General features: G+C 33.5%; 1 protein-coding gene across 1 annotated transcript in view; it reads left to right on the forward strand.

Annotated features, from left to right (window-relative positions):
- Window positions 1-399: 399 nt before the first annotated feature.
- Window positions 400-20,534, forward strand: part of PTPRO (protein tyrosine phosphatase receptor type O) — an 82,579-nt gene continuing 62,444 nt past the window's right edge. The window contains exons 1-6 of the mRNA XM_039876433.1: window positions 400-656; window positions 10,399-10,557; window positions 12,316-12,468; window positions 14,257-14,556; window positions 16,291-16,452; window positions 18,868-19,064. Coding sequence (XP_039732367.1) covers window positions 455-656; window positions 10,399-10,557; window positions 12,316-12,468; window positions 14,257-14,556; window positions 16,291-16,452; window positions 18,868-19,064 — 1,173 coding nt within the window. The 5' untranslated portion in view covers window positions 400-454. The remainder of the gene's footprint in view (window positions 657-10,398; window positions 10,558-12,315; window positions 12,469-14,256; window positions 14,557-16,290; window positions 16,453-18,867; window positions 19,065-20,534) is intronic.

Consider the following 20,534-nt stretch of genomic DNA (forward strand, 5'->3'; position numbering starts at 1 on the left):
AACATAAAGTGCTTCTTCAAACCGTAGAGTTTCTCCAGCATAGCTGAAACCAAGGACTTCTCTGCAAGATGAATGCCAAGATTGTTTTCATTCATTCGTTATTTACTCATTTCCATATTTATTTTGTGTTTATTACATGACACAGCTCATAAACTAGAAGCAGCTTTTCAGTGGAGAAGAATTCTCAAAGTAAAGTCCTGAGAAAAACATTAAACATAAGAGTTAATCTCTCTTTCTGTCTTTCCTTGTACACTATGTAACTCTATTTTACAAACTAATGCTTATCACAAACATTAGTTTTAAAAAAATTATCTCAATATAATTTTACTGCCAATAATCTGAATTTGACATTCATTTCCTTTTTTTCTCTTTTCTTAAACAGAATGCTACAACATTCCATGTAACTGTTCAAGATGATAATAACATCGTTGTCTCTTTAGAAGCTTCAGATGTCATGAGTCCATCATCCGTGTATGTTGTGAAGATAACTGGTGAATCAAAAAATTACTTCTTCGAATTTGAACAGTTCAACAGCACTTTGCCTCCTCCTGTTATCTTTAAGGCCAGTTATCACGGCCTTTATTATATAATCACTCTGGTAGTGGTAAATGGACATGTGGTTACCAAGCCATCCAGATCAATCACTGTGTTAACAAGTAAGCATCATGCATAACATTGTCCTCTGTATTTCTTCTTTGGGTGCATTCTCATGAGGCTCTCATTGAAAGAGCATCAGCTCAGAATGGCAAGATCAATCACATTCAAGTCAAGTTATGTTTTACATATTTTGAAGCCCTGTTTTTATGTTGTAGGTACAAAAACTTTTAGTATTAATATGTCCTCTTGATGAGCTGATCTTTTTATCATATGCAATGTCTTTCTTTATCCCAAGTAGTATGCCGCGAGTTTAAGTCTATTTTGTCTGATATTAATATAGACATTTTAGTTTTCTTTTATTAAGTATTGCCACAGTATACTTTTCCATCCTTCTACTTTCAACCTACTTATGTCATTATATGTAAATGGGATTTATGTGGACTGCATAGAGCTGGATCTTGCTTTCTTCCAATCTGAAAATCTCTGTCTTTTAATCGGAGTGTTTAGACTAGTACTATCCGATAAAAATAGAAATGTAAAAATTAATTTTAAGAACATAGTTTATTTAATTCATTGTATTCAAAATATTATTTTAATACATAATCAATATGAAAATGAAATAAACCTTTTTTAGTTTTAAACATTAATTAAATTTAAATAAAATTTAAAATTCAGTTTCTCAGTGACACTAGCCTCATTTTAAGGGCTCAATAGCCATATGTAGCTAGTGGTTACCAATTTTGACAGTGCAAGTTTAGAGCATTTATACTTTATGTAATTATTTATATTGTTGAATTTAATTTAAATCTACCATGTTGCTATGCTGTTATTGTTGGGGCGTTAAGTCAATCTAATCAACAGTTGAACTAGGTTTCAGGTATTAATCACCTTCGGTTCAACACAGATTTCAGTTTTCTCTAGAGGTAGTCTGCCAGCAGTGGCATAGCATGTTTCTCAGAGTTCCAGTTCTATCCTCAGTGGTCGCTTGATCTTAGCCAAAAGGCCAAGAAGTGATAAGTTCTATAGTCAGTGTTCAGCAAACCCTGAACGCCTGCTCCACAGAAGGGCTCCATGATCTTGCTCCTCCTCTAACAATGGACTGCCGTTGCTTCCTACTAGTGCTAAGCTTTTGGCGGAGACAGGGGAGGTTCATGGTTCTCCTGGCCCAGCCTCAGGCTTAGGCAGACCCTGTGGTCAGTCCTAAGTGGGGAATTCTCAGCATTCCTGCCCCTCACTGTACACTGACAGCTAAAGTCTACCTTAAATCTGTGAAAGGGCTTGAGTTGGAGAATTTCCCGCCTCATCCCCAATAATAACAGAACTCTACTGTGCATCAATGCACAATCAATGTCTGAGAGAGTTTCTGTTCCTCTCCCAGGAACAGACATCTTTTACTTCCTATCCCTCAGAAGAGTATCTAGGCCTGAGAACTTGGGGAAAAAGATTTTTCCGCTTCTCCTCAATGCCTTAAGGCTTCTCTGTTTTATATTCAAGAAAGGTCCAAGGAAATGAGTAAGTTTCTCCCTGATCTCTTAGGGCCACCAATTAACATCGGCATGCCTGTGCTCCAGGGGGACGTCTCTTGCCCAAGTATTTCTCATGAGCACCTGACAAAGGCCCATGAAAAGAGCTGGAGAGAGAGTGTGGACTCTACTTGTGTCTGGGACTCTCAGTCATTCTAAGCCAGCACTGTCCTTGAACTTGTGGATGATGGAAATGTTCTATATCTAGACTATCCAGTACAGTAGCCACTGTTTAATTCTATTTCATTTTGATTCATTCATTCATTCATTCATAAGTTTCATTTAAGTAGCCACAGGTGGCTAGTAACTAACTTATTGGACACAGCAGTTCTAAATTGTAGTTTAGAAACAAACTCAGCCTTGTGTTCATTAAAATCTTAATTGCTTTCTTCTTTCCTGTTTTAACTATGCCCCCCTCTTCTTGTCATGCTCTCCTTCAGGTAAAACAGTTAGAGTGTCCCTCCTGTCCTCAAAGGGGTTTGTCATTCTTTGGAATTTACTTCATTTGGTTGCCCTACAATCTCGCTTCTCTGATAATCTCAAGAAAAGTTATGAAACTCATAATTCTTTGGCTTTTTCTTCTTGTCGTTGGATGTTGGGGATGGCACTGACTTGCAGCTTCCTACATCTTAAGTGGAAGAAGAAATTTGCATTGATTTCTTAAAAGTAAAAATAAAATATAGTTTATTGTCCCTCCTCTTCTATCCCATTTTTAAAGACTCAATTACATCATCTCAGATTTCTAAAGAGATAATAGGTTGAAAATATAAAAACTGAGAATTAATGCCTAAACATTTCTGTGACACTAGACATGAGTAAACATTAGGGGTTCAGTTTTCTCTTCAAAAAAAGAGAATTAAAATACATGATGACTAAGATTACTTTTGAGCTCTAAAGTTACCATTATTTGTCAGTTAATGATGTGATTTTGCCATCTTTATTTTTTTACTGGGAAGCTTCTCTTAAAAGTTTTGGAAACATTTGTAGTACCTACTCATGGAGTTGGCACATTGCTCTTGAGAATAAAAGGGTACATTTGTTGCAGTCATTTATTGTGTGCTGGATCCTTATCTTGATGAAATAAGCAATGACAAAGCAATTGTCCTTGTGGCAGTCCTTTGATGTTTCTCTATAGTTGTTCTGAGTCTGGTACTCTCAGAAAAAGTTAAGAAACATAGCAAAGAATAAATTCAACACAAACAAGTTGTTTGGCCACTTCAAAAGAGTTTTACAACCCTTAGGCTCTGACATCTGATTAATATTTAATCCACTGAGAACCTTTAGTATATTGTGCACACTTTAGAGAGAAGTAGTTTCTCAATAGATAAAATAACACATGAAAACAATTGTTTAGAAATTGGAGAAATATGATTTACACACAACTATCTTCTCTATTAGTAAAATCCTTGAGATAGTGGCTGTAAACATTGCAGAACACACATACAGACACTCTACGAATATAGTATTCTGTAGAAATCCATCTATTATAAATAAAAATATGTCATACATTTCTATCTTATTTATTGTTTACAGTCTCTATGCCACATACTAGGTGCCAGAGAAATAAAGATAAATAAAAATGCCCACACTCAAAGGTGGTATACTAAAGTGGAAAAGACAAATAAGTGAGTCATTATAAAAGTATAATAAACGTTATATGAGAGTTGCATAAGAGGGAGTGCCTAGGGAACACCAGGAAGGCACCATAGAAAAGAAAGGAATTGTAAAATTAATGAAAATTTGCCAAATAATGGAAATTGTTACACTCACTATCAAAGGGAATCAGATGTGCAAAGAATGGAGACATGCACAGCATGACACACTTATGAGATAAGATTGCAGGCATTATAGTTCTAGAAAATAACAGGAAACGTGGCTAGAAATGTTGGTAAGAACCTTGAATACTTTACAAAGGAGTTTAGACCTTAATCTATAAGTGGTAAAGAATGATGTCAGGTCTTATACAAAGAAATGACATAATATGATTTGATTGGGAGAAATTTTCTTCTGGTAACAGAGCTACAAGCCACAGGATCGTGAATCCAGCATTAGAATAGACAAATTATCAAGCAGGTATTTTGAGTAATGATTTAAAGCATAAACTTTAGGGCCAAAGAAATCTGGAAACCATAATATAGCCTTAGGCAGATTATTACTTTCTCTAAATCTTAGTTTTTTAAATCTATAATCTATTCCAGGAGTTAGAAAACTTTTTCCGTAAAGGCCTACATAATAAGTATTTTGTGCCTTGTGGGCCAACCAGTGTATGTTGCAACTATTCATCTCTGCTGTTACAACACAAAAGTAGCCATAGACACAAACGATGAAGCATTGCTGTGTTCTCATAAAATTTTAAAGACACTAAAATTTGAATTCCACATCATTTTCATGTGTCTTGAAATATTATTCTTCTATTAATTTTTGTCCATGATTTGAAAATGTAAAAGCCATTCTTAGCTCACAAGTCATACAAAAATGAGTTAGCAGGCCAGATTTGGTTTGCAGGTTATAATTTGCTGATTTAATAGAGGGTGCTATAAAAAAAAAGTAAATATTTTTGTAAAATAATGTAAAAATATTAAACTCCTTAACAAAGTGTGTAACACCTAGTATAAAATAAATAATTATAAGCAATAAAAAAATTACTCAAAGGTTTGGGAGCAAAGGGGAATCAAAACAGATTGGGCAAGAAAAAGTCAGTGAGGTGGAAGTGACTGGGTTAAGACTGATTCTGATAAAAGTGACAGTATTTGGTAGTCTCCAGGCTAAGAAGTTTTGAGCAGAAACAAATAAGAAAAGTTAAGGTGAGATTGGAGGCAGGAAGAATAATTTAGAAAACTGTCAAAATATTCCAGAAAAGAAATGATGAAATCTTGAACTAAGATAGTGGGTTTGATGATAACCACTCCCCTTGGGCCATGGGTAGATATTGCTGCCAGCTCACCTCAGTGGCCTGCTTGCATATAGATGAGGTACCAGGTCCCATTTCAAATCATCATCTAAATACAGGGTGGGAGCTCTGGCCTGGCCCCCAGGATTGGTCCCATTTCCCTATTTCAGCCATCAGATGTGAGGGTCTAAACCCAAGTTCCTCTCCCTCAAGAGGACGGTGTCAGAAGAGACACATTCTTAGACTGATCACATGAAAAGCAGAGGTTACTGATCACCGACCCAATAGCTTCTTAGTTTTAGTCCATCGAAACAGAGTAATCTTAGAAGAAGGAAGCACCTCTTAGCACTAAGCAGTTGTTAACAAGTACAGGGCTACCTCTGCTTTATTTAAGCAATAATTACTGCACATTTGCTTTTGTTTCTTCATCTCCTGTCTGAGGTAGTCATAGCCAGAACTTTTAAAAACTCCCCATTCATAATCTATTATGAATGGTTCAAAGGTAATTAAAGAACATAAAATATTCTTCAATTTGAACACCAGTTTTCTCCATAAAATATAAAATATTCTTCAATTTGAACACCAGTTTTCATTATAGGGGACACCTAATGAGGGAAAAAAATGATCATATTAAATGTCCTTTTAAAATTTTTTATTAAAAGAAGAAAAATGAGAATTTAATGTTAAAATTTCTAGTAAAAATAATACAGCAAATTCCTGCTTTGTCATACACTGTTTTCCCCCGTGACAAAGCAAAAAGAAAACCAGAAGTGCATTGTGAGGTTCAAAAGTATGATAGTTCTCTCTATGAATCAGAAACAAAACAGACACTCAAAGCAAGGAAATGGGTTGAAGTCATGAGGCCCCTGAACTCTGTGTCTGGGCCCCAGTAGAGCAAGAAGGATTGAAATGCTCCACACTAGATAGGGCACAGAGCCAGGCTCTCTGCTTGGAACAAAGATTCTTCCTGTCTATGAAAAAAAGCTTATATGGGAACCTGGAGATGCAAGGAGCACATATTCAATCTTACTGTCAAAGACCAAGCTTAGTTATCCTCAGACTCAGGGAATAAATTTCTTTCTTTTTTCTTTTTTTTTAAATTAAATTTTTGGGGTAACATTGGTTAATACAATTACATAATTTTCAGGTGCACATTATAATTTGACATCTGTATATTCTTCTTTCCAAGCAATAGGAAATGAATTTCTAATAGCCACTGTATCATCTACAATAGCAAAACTCCCAAATAATGTTACATGCTCTGGTTCTAGAATAAGAGTTCTGGTGACCTGAAAAGAGGCAATGGCTAAATTGCCTTAAAACAACAAGAATCAGAGAGAAATGAGATGAGAAAACATAAACCCAGCCTAGCGTCTGTATTTCAAACACACAAAGAAATCTACGCTGAAAAAAAGATAAACATAAAACCCATAACTCTATCATTTTAGGTTATATTTTATATAGCAGTCTAAAAAAATTTGTAGTATGTTATGATATTCAGAGCGATAAATATAGGAATTCTATTCATAAAAAAGATCAAGGAATAACAAAATAAATATTGGCAGAAATACAACCAAAACATAGAATAACATAAATAAATTAAATTTTTTAGAAATGAAAAATATAATCATTTAAATTAATTTAATATTTTAATAGGTTAAACTAGGTAAAATTAATTTTATTAAATTTAAAGTTAACTAATTGATCTCAATTTAAAAAATAAAATATTCTGAATGTAAAACAAATAACAACGTTAACTCATTGAAAAACTTGAATAAATGGGTAAATTCTACACTGGTAATTGTTAAACACACTTAGTAAATTTAAAGCTAATACAGTGCAATTGCCCCATACTTTAGCGCATTGAGACAATTCACAAGTCTGGAGGTAGGAGAAGCTCTAAGGAGGTTAAGAGTTCAGGAAAAAGAGAATGGAGGATTTGATGGACACAGTATTTGAAGAGATGATTATGAGAATGTTCAAGACTTGAAGAATGACATGAACCCATAAATTGACAAAGCATTCCGAGTACCTATTAGGGCAATTCAAAAATAAGACGACAATTAGATTTGAGATGGTGAAGCTGCAGATTATCAAGGATAAATAAAAATAAAAAAATTAGAAGTTAACAAAGGAAAACAGCACTGTATCTACAAAGAAATAACTATTAGACTGACAGATGTTTTCTGTTCCACAGTAATTGGTGCAAGAAGACAATGAAGCAGTATCTTCAAAATACTGAGGAGAAATCTGTCCACTTAGAATTTCATTCCCAGCTGAACTACATCAAGAATAAGGATAAAACAAAGAAATTTTCTAGTATACAAAGCCTAGGATAATTTAACCCCCATACTCTAACTTAAATAAATGCCAAATGACATGTTTCAACAAGAAGAAAGTGAACCCAGAAGGAAGGCACAGGATACAATAAAAAAAACAACAATGAGAATGTGGCATATGACAGTTTGCACAACAAATCAGCAGGAGATTATGGAAAAAGAACCCAAGAAAAAGGCAAAAGAATCATTCTGATGAAAAGGAAAGACGAATGATAAATAAATATACGAAAAGATAATCAACCTCCTTTATGAACAGGAAAATAAAGCAGAGACAAAACTTCACACTTCACAGAGCAGCAAAAATTTAAAAGGCTGATAGAAGCAACTGTTTGAAAAGAATATGGAGAAAGAGGATCTATGATACATTACTGATAGATATGACATAAAGTTAGAACACATTTGACAGTATCTCATACAGAAAGAGATGTGCACACCCTACTATCCAGGATTTCGAGTCTAAGGAAACGTGTCCCAAAATGTTTATTGCAGCATTATTTGCAAAAATGAATCATTAAAGACAACCTGTCTAACAAAAGAATAGCAGATAAATTGTTTTTATAGTTGTAAAATGAACGCTAAAACAAAGTTTGCAGGGATAATTGCAACAAAATGAACAAATCTCAAACGAAATGTTAGGTGATAACAGTAAGCTGCAAAATGATATCTATAATATGATACCATTAACATAATATTTTAAAACATGTGAAATAACATTCCATGTGATTGTTGGACACAAACAAATATAAAAGTAAAAACCATACATGGGAAAATAAACACTAAATTCAAAATAATAATTTTCCTCTGGTTGTGGTAGGAAACAAATAGGATCTGGGTAAGTTACATGGGGGAGTTTTAACTATGTTTTCAAAGCTTAATTTTTTGAGAAACAAAAAGATCTAAAAATAAAAAAAAATTAATAAAGATAAAAATAAATTACATTTTCTAACAACTCCATTTCTTTGTCTGGTTTAGCCTGGTTCCTAAGACAAGAGATGGGAGTATAATTGGGTGGCTGGCAGAAAAAGTAATGAATTAGATCAAGATTTAACCTTGTCATCACTGAAAAGCACACAAGTAATAACAGCTCTTGTTTAGGGCACATCATTAATTTCTAAAAAGAAATAGTAATGAGAGAAATAAATAGATACATAGTAAAATATTTTTAGAGAATGCATTTGAGTTGTATTGAAAACAGTAATTCTTGTGTTGAATAATGCTTCAGTAAAGCCTTGGTTTAGACTTTAGAATTTGCAGCTAGCCTGGGTCACTTGTGTTGAAACTGAGGGAGACATATGAAGCAAACATGTGAGTGGGCATTTTAAAAATTCTCTTAGTTTAAAATTTAAGTAGTTCGTAGTAGCAAAACAAATCACAAAATAAAATATCTGTGCTCCGATTCTCATGTATCTCTTGAATTTCAAAGTTTGACTGTGGCTTTGATGTACGGACTTCATGTCTCAGGGCATGAAAGGTTGAGTGGACCTCTAACATCTCTGTTCAGTAGACAGAACCCTGGTGAAGATATAAAACTGGACTGCAGCAATAGAAGAGTTACTGCTCTGTAGCTTTTTTGTTGTTAGCTTTCATTTTGTTTCTCTTAGATCCAGAGTCAATAGCTAGATTAGGAAGAATTCCTGGCTTAGAAATTAGACTGGGTTTAAAGAAAGACCTTCAGTGGTTCAAAACTTCTGTGGGATTAATCAGTGACAAATACTCAGTCTTCAGAGGTTGTTGGTTTGTTCGTTTGACACCTAAATGAACTCACTCTGTAACTGTTACCTTTAAGTAGGAAGGCCAAGGATGGAGACAAAAATAAAATAGAAACATTTTAACAGAGAATGTAGTACATAGTCTAGAGAGACATGATAAGAATATATTCTGCAATCTAAAGGCCTCTCCAACTTTTTATAGATGTTGGGTTGTTTTTAAAGAAAATTCCAGGAAAAATCATAGCTTCAATACTTCCTGGATCTCTTCAATCAAAAACAACAAAAATAGGTTAAGATCCTGAGGAACAAAATGAAAGATATTTAGCTACATACAAAGATAAACTAAGTACCATAAAATTATTTATGGAATGAACTAAGTCAAATTTTGATTTCCTATGTTATTGAAACTGAAATTTTAAAGTATAAAATTTAAATTAAGACATTGCTTTCATTTAGTCTATATATGGTGTCCAAGAATCCTCTCTATTCTAAAATTTTTAATCAAAAAAATTTTTTTCTGTAATACAATAATTGATTCCAAACCAAATTATTTAAAAAGTTTTCTTGAATAAAATAAACATAAGTAAAACTTATCTCATGGTTCATATAAAAGGGTGGAGGAATTCTGTCATTTTACAAGACTTTTGCTGAAGGATGGGATGTGGGAGAGATACAGACATACATCACAGTTTTTTAAAAAAATGAATATTTAAAAAGTTTTGTGATGAATTAAGAACTTAAGCAAAATAGCAATGAACATTTTTTAAACTTCTGTAGAAAGGATAGTTTGATAAACACACAACAGAATGGTTTGCAATCTTATACTCAATACAGAAAAATAAGTACTAAGTTCACACAAAGAAATAAATGATCACATAAACATTTTACTCTTGGTCAGAACCAAAATACATTTTTTGTTACTGGTCTATTATTAATATTAAATTTTATTGGCTTAGGGGGAAAAAAATGAACTAGTATCCTAAAGATATAGACTCTGCCACGTACTTGTTAAATTACCTTTGACAAGTAATTTAAAGTCTCTGAGTTATTATTTTTATCTGTTTTGTTTGCTTTTCCTAGATCTCAGGGTTGTTTCAAAAGGCAAATGAAAAAAGATATATAAAAGTTCTTTGAAAGGCAAAAAACACCATATAAAATTTACTCTATTAATTACTGCTAAGAATGCTCAATTCATGAGGACTAAGAAATCTAATGCTCAATTATAAAAAAAAAATATGTAAAGTTCTGATAGGTGTAATTCTTGGTACTTCCAAGTATGGATAATAACTTTTCTCCCTTTTGCCCCATTTTCTCTTTCTTCATTTACCTTCTTTCTGCAGAACCTCTACCTGTAACCAGTGTTTCAATATATGACTATAAACCTTCTCCTGAAACAGGAGTACTGTTTGAAATTCATTATCCAGAAAAACATAATGTTTTCACAAGAGTAAACATAAGCTATTGGGAAGGTAAAGACTTCCGGACAATGTTATATAAAGGTAAGAAGCAAAAGGAAGATTGAATAGATGATGACTGACTATAACTTATTACATGATTTTTGCCAAATGATCTTCTCTCTTGCTCTAACGAGTACTTATAATTTATTGTTTGACCATAAATAAACCATTAAAAATAGTTGTTGATTCATGAAAATATTGTTATGAGGAGTCTTATAATATCTAGTTCATTAAAGTCACGTGCCATGCATAAGCAAGAAATATTCAAATTATTGTCACTTATGTGTTATTCTTGCTAAAAGTAACATGTCTGGTGCAGGAAATAAATTCAAACTTTTAGAAGCACTTCACCTAACCCTTTTTTTCTGGGTGTGTTAGAAGGAAATTTTTAGAACTGGGAAGCAAGAGAGATGTATTTCACAAAGTGCTTGGAGTTATTCTCAAATACAAAAGACTGCTTTTTGGTTCCTTTGTATATATTTATCTGCATGATCAGCTAAATGCATTAATATACAAAAATTAGCTTCACTGTTTTTACTGGCGTGAGGGGGAATCCATGAGGAGGAGAGAGAAAGAGAGCTCAGGGGAATTAATAATTTCAAAAGAACCAAGTCAACTTCTCTGAGTAAATTGCAGTGGGTTCAGGAGTGATAGAGGAAGGTAGAAAGGAAAAGGAAGGAGAGAGGGCATTCAGCTTCGCTGGGGGGGAATTGAAATGGAGGAACTTAAAATACTCTCAGTATCCAACACTGCAACGTTTCTCTGCCAGGGGGCTTAGATGATGGTGTCAGGTTTGACTGGTTAACTGGAAACATGTATTGGTAAGGGGGAGAATGCATACTCAAGCACATAGGGCATGATATCCAGAAAAATGTCACTTTGAGTTGTTGCTTTTACAAATTCCTTTTCTTCACAGATTTTTTGTTTTTTTTGTGTGTGTGTCAGTTTAAAACATATGCAGTGAATTTTACAGTTTATTTAAATTTTAGAACATTTAAGTAAACATAAACATACTCTACAAATTATTGCATTCTTTATTTTCAATGAAAATACGTAATTTAATAAGTAGGTTTTTATTTGCTTATTGATCACATGCAAATACAAGTTCATGAATAATTGAAAAGCAATCACTAGAACTTTTGTTGATTTAAAAGCCATGCATTTTTAAATAAGTGAATTAATATCTCTTTCTAAATTAATTTCAAAAATTATTTTTGGCTTTTAATTCAATAAATGGTACTTTTAATTTTTTTCTCTCATTTTCTAACTTGGATTGAATTTCTAAGTTTATTATTTTCTTTCATGTTTTCCAAATGCAATCCAATTTTTGATCTTTTTTTGAGCAGGTTCTGTCTGACACCTGTCAGATAAAGTGTCCTCCTTTTAAGACAGGTTATTTTTTTATAAGAGAGCCTAGTGAAAATATTTCTTGTAAAATTATTTTTTCTGAATCATAAAGTGGCAAATACCTTGGGTTTTTATCTTAAAGTAAATGGCTAACATAAACCTAATCTCTACTATTTCTGTATATGATCTTCTCCACTTAATACACCAAATGTTTCTGTAATAAAATTTTAACTCCAGTTGTGTCCAATTTTTGTAGAAAAAGCCTTTCAAGACTATAGTCTAAAGATCCAAATTTTCATCTCTAGCCTTACGCCACTTTTTAAATTCCTGTCCATGCCAGAAGTTGAAGAAATATTATTTTATTGGTATTTAATCATATTGTTTAGGACTTCCTAGAAGTATGTGTCATTTAGAATACCAAAATTTTAATATAATGAATTTTTCTCTTCTCAGATTTTTTTAAGGGAAAAACAGTATTTAATCACTGGTTGCCAGGAATATGTTATAGTAATATCACCTTTCAGCTGGTGTCTGAAGCAACTTTTAATAAAAGTACTCTCGTAGAGTATAGTGGTGTCAGTCACGAACCCAAACACCATAGAACTGGTAAGTCTTCGGAAGAATCAAATTTAGTAAAAAAGTAATTAAATTATATGTCACATATATACATACATACACACAATTTTTTATCATTCTAAGAAAAATTCTATTACAGAGTTAAGAAAGAAAAAAATACTTTAATAACCTAAAACAAAATTTCTATTAATGTAAAAGCAACTGAACAAAATAGTCAAAAAAATCTAAAATATGTCAATGCAATCATAGATTTATAATCTTTAAATAAAATGTACATGATATTACCAAAAGTTAGAATTAAACAACTTAACTGAATCAAGTAAACATCAGTTATTTTATATGCCTATATAGCATAAAAACAAATGGAAGATGTTCCAGTACAGATTACTAGATTATTGAAGGAAAATATTGGGAATCAGCTGTAAAGAAAACTTGCAGTGCTTAATTTTAGTAGCATCACTAACATGAAGCACTATTATTAGATGGATGGATGGATGGATGGTGGATGGAAGAGTGAATGTGTAAAATATCCATTACCAATAACAATATGTGTCTAATATAATTAGACAACATAATTGTCTGTGCCTAATGTACCTATACTCAATAGAAATGCTGGAGATGCCATTTGTATGAAAATTGGAAATGGGTTATATTAGATCACTTCTGAGACCCTTCCAATATGAAATTCTAAGTTGTTATGATTCTTATTAATTAGGCCAAAACAAGGAAACTGTAATTCACCTCGTGTCAACATCTAAGATTCTACTTGTATTTTTTATTATTCAGTTCAAGTAAAGAAACATTAATTGAGCACCTTTTATCTGGGAATTGTTTCAAATACTGAGAAAGAGGATGACAGAGACTGGTGAGGCAGCTTCTTTCTCCTTAAAAATGGTAGAGGTAGTATACAGATGGCAGTAATATCAGGCAGAATATGATAAATATTATTTAAGAGGTACAAAGTTATATAATAACACAAATGAAGGAGAGATTAATTTTTATTGGAAGTTCATAGAAGAGGTGATATTTGAGATGCTATTTGAAGGATAAGTAAGAACTGTTATAGGTGGAGACCATGCAGTGTGCCTTCATAATTTTCTACCTCTAGAAAAGTAAATTTCCATAATTCATAGACTCATTTTGTGCTCATGTTTCATTTTAGAGAGGTGAGGAGTGAAGCCATATTTCCAACATGTGTGTTAATGTTTCTAAACCAATTCATATATACAATCCTCCTAAGTACAACTATGTCACAGGGAGTTCTTTTGTCTTGGTAGCTATAAGTACACTATACATAGTTATACTTTTTTTTGTAAGAAATATCCAGTGACAGAGACTCAGTTTTTAAAAAAGGAGATTGTGATAAGCAGAAGAATATTTACAGAACTCTGCCTTGAAAGTGGTTAAATTATCACTTGGACAAACATACTATCACAAGTTAATGTACATGAACTGTGACTGGTGATGGACTAATATGTACACATCATGCATAAAATCTTAAATGTACATGTACTTGAAACCACCGTTGTTCTTGACGTAAATTAAAACATAGAAATATAGAAGTCAAACTAAACTCTATTTTGTAAAATATCTTGTGCATTTGACTCAATAGATTAGTTATTCACTATAATAGAGTTATAAATTACTTGAAAATAAAAATTGTCTCTCTTACAGCCCCTTATCCACCTCGAAATATCTCAGTTCGTATTGTAAACTTGAACAAAAACAATTGGGAAGAGCAGAGTGGCAGTTTTCCAGAGGAATCTTTTGTGAGATCACAAGATACAGTGGGAAAAGAAAAACTCTTCCATTTTACAGATGAAACTCTTGAAATTCCCTCTGGCAACATTTCTTCTGGTTGGCATGATTTTAACAGCAGTGACTATGAAACTACAACCCAGCCATATTGGTGGGATAGTGCATCTGCAGCTCCTGAAAGTGAAGATGAATTTGTCAGTGAACTGCCCATGGGATATGAAAATAACAGCACACTCAGTGAAACAGAGAAGTCAACCTTAGACTCTTTGTCTTTTTTCCCTGTGCAAATGATTTTGAGTTGGTTACCACCAAAACCACCCACTGCCTTTGATGGGTTCCATATACACATAGAAAGAGAAGGTAAAGCAATTGGAAATCAAGGGAAATAAATGATATAATCAAAGAAAATGAAATTGAAACAATTTAAAATTTAAATTTAGGAAGAAAGACCCATGGAAGACAGTTTATATCTTAAAAAAAAAAAAAAGTAAAGAAAGGGAAGGATTTAATCAAATTTCCAATGTGAACTGAGACTAGAAAACAAAATGAAGAGATTGGATCAGAATCTGCAGGTTTGAGTCGTTTATAAATTGCAAGAACTGGCTACTAAAAATTTCACTGCCCAGTACTTCATGTACCCCAGGCTACTAAGGAAAACCTCATATTTTGAAAGATTTTTAAATAAAGGTCTAACCATCACAATTTACAAAATAACCTGCAGCAATTTTCTGTTTTTATAAATCTATGAAGCATGCAGCAAAAGAATCTTTCTGACAAAATGGCTACTTTCCCAAGAGAATCAAGCCTATTTCTTGCTTATCTAGCTACTCTAATTTTCCTTAGTGTGCTCCTCTGGAACTAGCACCACTTATATATTTTCCATGTGGAGCTGGCAGTAAAACAGAAAATACATAGCAACTGGTATTTCCACTATAGCTACTGTATTGTATTCAGTTATCTAGCATGTGGGAGTCATTCTTTACATTTTATCTCACTAATTTATAAAAAGCAAGGCCATCACATTCAGTAAATTTAGGTTATGAATCATATCTGGATTGTTTGGTAGATTTTCTGGTATTGCTGTTTGTTTCGTCTTCACAACAACATACTTCATTTTAAACTTTCCAGTCTAGTAATTTGGGTAGTAAAGTTGTCGTTATCAAAATTTGCAGTTAATGACAGCTTTATTTTCAGGGTAGGATATTAGGATCATGTAGTCTCAGATATGACATATTGTTTGCTCCTATTTTATTTAGTAGAATGAGACACAAAATCTGTGGGTTCCTTTATTCTGGATAATAGACCAGTAATACCCAAATATTATATAAAATTGAAATCTTTTGTTATTTTCAATTATTTGAATCAAAAGTCTTAACATTTGTCTAGGATTACGTGTATTAATTTTTTTTTTCTTAATCTGGATTTTATTTTTCTGCTCCTCAATGTATTTCATGGAACATAGGATCATGTAACTCAAATTTTTTTAATGCTTATTTCCATGAAGTTTCAATCATGCTTTTATGTGATTGCAGTGTGTTCTGTTGAAGTTTATTATATTCTCCAACTGATGATAATACCTTCAAATAAAGTAATAAGGAGCAGGAGATGGACTTGGAAGCAATGTAAAAATAATTTTTACTTTTAAAAGTTACGGAAGCAAACGGATAAAGAAAAAATATACAAGCATCAGAAAAAAACATCCAGAGTAATTATTCCTAACTAGAAATAATGTAATACTATTAAGGCATTTTTGGGTATTTAATGCTATCATCATGAACTTACAGAATATTTGCTGCTGGCTATTTTTTATCCCTTACATCCAGATGAGAAAATCAATTATTGCTTTCTTTTCCAAATATTTTACCTCTGTTTTGTACATATGGTTTTGTTGGGTCATTTAAAAGTATTCTGAAAATCAATTTGAACTCTTAGCTATCTTTTATTTATAGTACCTTTAGTTTAGAAGTATAATTGAATTTGAGAAAGGAAGGAGATAATATTTTAAAATACTTTTTTTATTAATTGACTTGTCTATAGTCTAAAGCTTTCTAGTTATCAATTCATGTATATTCTCTTTTTTTACATATGATTTAGAAAATTTTACTGAATATTTGACAGTGGATGAAGAAGCGCATGAATTTGTTACAGAACTTAAGGAACCTGGGAAATATAAATTATCTGTGACAACCTTTAGTTCCTCGGGATCTTGTGAAACTCGAAAAAGTCAGTCAGCAAAATCACTCAGTTTTTATATCAGTAAGTACCAAAGAGACTATTTTGCACTTACAGGAAAGCTAGAGCAATGGAACTCATGAGATTAATGATGCTCAAGCATCTATTATTCATCAAACCTTAGAGACCATGAGAATTCTTCAAGGTCAGGAGAGTCCCAAATCCATGAAATTTTGACAGCAGAAGAATATGTGTATGTTTAATAGTCACAAGCCTACTTAGACATTTAACTTAAGGATTTCTTTTTATTATTGTATAATTGCAGAGTTAGTAAGCTAACCTTTCACACTAGCCACAACAAACTCTCCAAGGACATGAACACACAGTTTGGGAAATATGACTTTTGTTCGATATTGTAATAAAAATGGATATTGTTGGCCTGTGTGAAAAGCCTCATTAGGGAATTGAGCTTAGAGAGCTCAAAAGAAAGTCTGAGTGTAGTAAAACCTAGGTATTCAGTATAAAGTTGGCACAAGAAGACAAACATCCTAAAAGCCCCAGTGTCAAGTCTTTAACGGGCTTTCTTGATTTCATAAACAGTAATCGCACAGCAATAAGTAGCCTCTAAAAGCACAAATAGTGCATATCTGTAACATTAGTAGCTAATCTGACTATCTTTACTAGAAGTTTAGAGGTCAAAAATCAGTTACCTAACTTATTAGCAGTTAAATGTGCCTCTAATCGGCAGAAAGAAAAAACAGAAGGTGATGAATAAAAATTGCTTGTCAAAATGGCTGACCACCATACATTTTACCACCTTCTCCAAAGGCGAAATATCACCTTTTATCAGAAAGGTGGGCAAGGGGAAGAGATCAGTTTATTTAGCAGCTTAAAAATGTTGAAAATGTCCCACATAACATTTTTATTTAAGAAACCAAAAATGTCACCAATGGTAAAAGGCCTGAAAGATTCATTAGGCATGTAGAAAAAAAGAACGCGATGGATAAGGGCAGAAAGAATATTCATAATTGCCTTGCATGTCTTTCAATTATGGAAGATCTTTGACATGATATCACTTGAGAATGAGAACAAAGTTTACTATTCAGTTCTTTCCATGAGGCAAAAAATATTTCATTAACCAAAAGACTTCCTTGTCCGCTAATTGAGATCCACTGCAAGTGTTAATGGCTTCCAGAAAAACTCCCTCAACAATTCTGGCCATTCTGGCTCTTCTCTTTTCTGAATTTCTACTGTTTTTTAGCTCATAACACAAAACATATGTGTGTGGTATTTTTTCTAGATTTATTTTATTTGTGTACATCTTGCTTCTCATACTAAATTATAAAATTCTAGCCTGGGGTTAGACTACTTGCTTATTTATTAATTCTGTTATACATTCAGCAAATATTTATTGAACTACTGCATGGATTTTGGAACTAGACTTCCTGTGTGTGAATCCCAGCTCTATTTACCCTATCTCTGCCTCAGTTAACCTCATCTGAAAGAGAGATTGATACTACTACTTATCTCATAGGTTTGTTATAAAAAGTAGAGGATTAAAATATATAAACACATATAAACTTAAAATAGGGCCTGGTACATAACGAGTGCTTTATCTCTTTGCCATTATTATTATTATCATTTTTTATTGTTGTTATTTCCCTCATCCCATTTACACTGAGAATGTAGTCCTCAGCAGAGCCACTTGCTCCTTTTCCTCTCCTGGGTTCCACCCTAGGATTACAGCTTTTTATGAAGGAACCAAGAAATGTTCCCTAAGCAAATAAAAGAAAGCTTCACAGTTGCATAGCAACAGAAAATTTTTGTAGATAATATTCACCTTCATGTTTCTTGAGTCATTACTATGGGTCAGGCACTGTGCTAATAACCACGTTAGAAACCTAATGGAACAAAGCTAATGGTGGACACTTCTATGGAGATATTTTATCATGAGGAACCCAACATGCCCTCAAATTATCACCTAGGTTTTAGCCAGCTTCCATAATGGAGCCAGCCTGTTACCCATTTCTTCTCTAATATATTCACACCTTGCCTCCACAATCCTGCTGTTAGCAAATCCGAATTTTTTTCACACAGTTGTAGTAGAGGTTAATTTGAATCTCAAAGTAATTATTTCTAGAGCCCGAAGATCCTAAGAGCAAAGAAATTATAAACACTGGTGAAATGCCACGCTGCCACACCTACTCTTTGCTGAAAGAGAAATAAATTCTCTGTGGTGAAGAATTGACCAGAATAATCTCAGACCCACATAACAATTGAAGTGGAGCTTCTGTGTCTCGGTAAAACTGTTTTTGTTGCTGATCTTGTTCAGGTCAATGGAATACTGTAGCTAAGCAGCCGATGTAAAGCCTGCCGGTCTGGCTACTTCGAATATCTTTGTAAGGGCAAAAGAAAACAATATGACTTTTGAAACTCGAATCTTTTATCTCAACCAGCCCAGCGTGAAACATCCCTTGTGCTCTCCTTTGAAATGTTCAGGTTCTTCAGGAGAGTGGATTGAAGAACTAACTGAGAAGCCCCAACATGTGAGTGTCCATGTTTTAAGCTCAACCACTGCCTTGATGTCCTGGACCTCTTCCCAAGAGAACTACAATGGCACCATCGTGTCTGTGGTGTCACTCACCTGTCAGAAACAAAAGGAGAGCCAGAGGCTAGAAAAACAATACTGCACTCAGGTAAAGGAAAGGAACCGCTGACGGGCTCACTCCCCTGCTGCAGCTCAGCCTCGCAGGCAACGCAGGGAGGGCGTTGCAAGAAATGCGCGCAGCCACCAGGTGCATTGTAAGCAATGTTACCGAGAGCCCGGAGAGGAACCGGGAAATGAGTATGCATGGCTATTGAGTTACGTTCGTCTTCCTTTCCTCTCTTAGGATAGCCACCTTCTTCTCACTTTCATTCCTCATTAAGCAGAATTTACTGAGCTCCTACCATGTGCCAAGTACTAGGATAGTTGTTGGGGATCTAGAGAGTTTTTATGTCGTGTCCTTGCAGAGTTTACAATCTAGAATGAGAAAAATAGATAAGTGACCATATATTTACTACAGAATATAAAATAAGACCTAAGCCAAAAGTAAATGATCGAGGGCTGTATGAGTTCACAGGAAGAAGAAAATAGGCCTGAGTAAATATGACCTGGGGCAAGAGCATTTGGAAACTGGTGAGAAAAACTTAACCCAGGGGAGGAAGACAACCAAGCAGAAGGTTTGGGGTAGTTTTTGTTTTCTTTACGTTTTTTCTATTCCTTTTCTTATTTTAACTATAAAAATAATGCACACTCACTGAAAAAATAATTCAAAAATTAAAAATACATAAAAAAACTCACTAATCACAGCTAAGAAGAGTTTTGAAGGATGAATAGGAGTTGGCTGAGCACAAGGGAGTATGAGGGTCAAGTGGAGACAGAGTGCAAGTCAGTAGTTCTGGGAGTGGCTACCCGAGTGTGTGCACAAGCCCAGTCATCAGTCCTGAATGAAACCAAGCAGCATAGATGCCCCAAATACCCATGGGAAGCCTGGAGCCCAGTCCAGTTTTCCAAAAACCTGATTTTATTATTTCATTAGGTCAAATTTACTGGTTCTTGGTGTCTTACAAACACAATATTTACTTTCCTAACGACAAAAAATTATTAGTTCATGTGGAAATATAATACTCAAAAAAGATGTTTGCTATATGAAAGCTATTTGGAATGTTTACATTTATCTCACAAAAATCAGGTATTTAGTGAAATTTAAAGAGAGATTTCAAATTGATAAAATGAATTTAGGAATCATGGTCTTTGGAGCACTAGAAAGCCTTAGAGGGCTGAGACGAGCCCTTACTTGAAGATGAAGCCACCTCTTAACTTGAATTAAATTAAGAAGTAAATATACTTAACCAGTTAACTAATAATTACAGCTCACTGTGCAACTTATTAGCTTCCTTTCCTGAATATACCAAAAAGATGACTTTCTACATTGATAGAAAAATGTGTTTCTCTTACAGAATGTGATCTAGAACTTGACTGCTCCAAGGTACATTTCTTCCTTGACCCATTGAATGTACAAATTACATATCTTTTGTATCGAAGCAAAAGGCTAAAGGCATAGGTAGACAGTATAAATTATAAATGAGCCAGAAAAGGTTGGTTTAAGTGCACTTTAATAATG

Source organism: Pteropus medius, unplaced genomic scaffold, assembly GCF_902729225.1.
Source record: "Pteropus medius unplaced genomic scaffold, Ma_sr-lr_union100, whole genome shotgun sequence".
NCBI lineage: Eukaryota > Metazoa > Chordata > Mammalia > Chiroptera > Pteropodidae > Pteropus > Pteropus medius.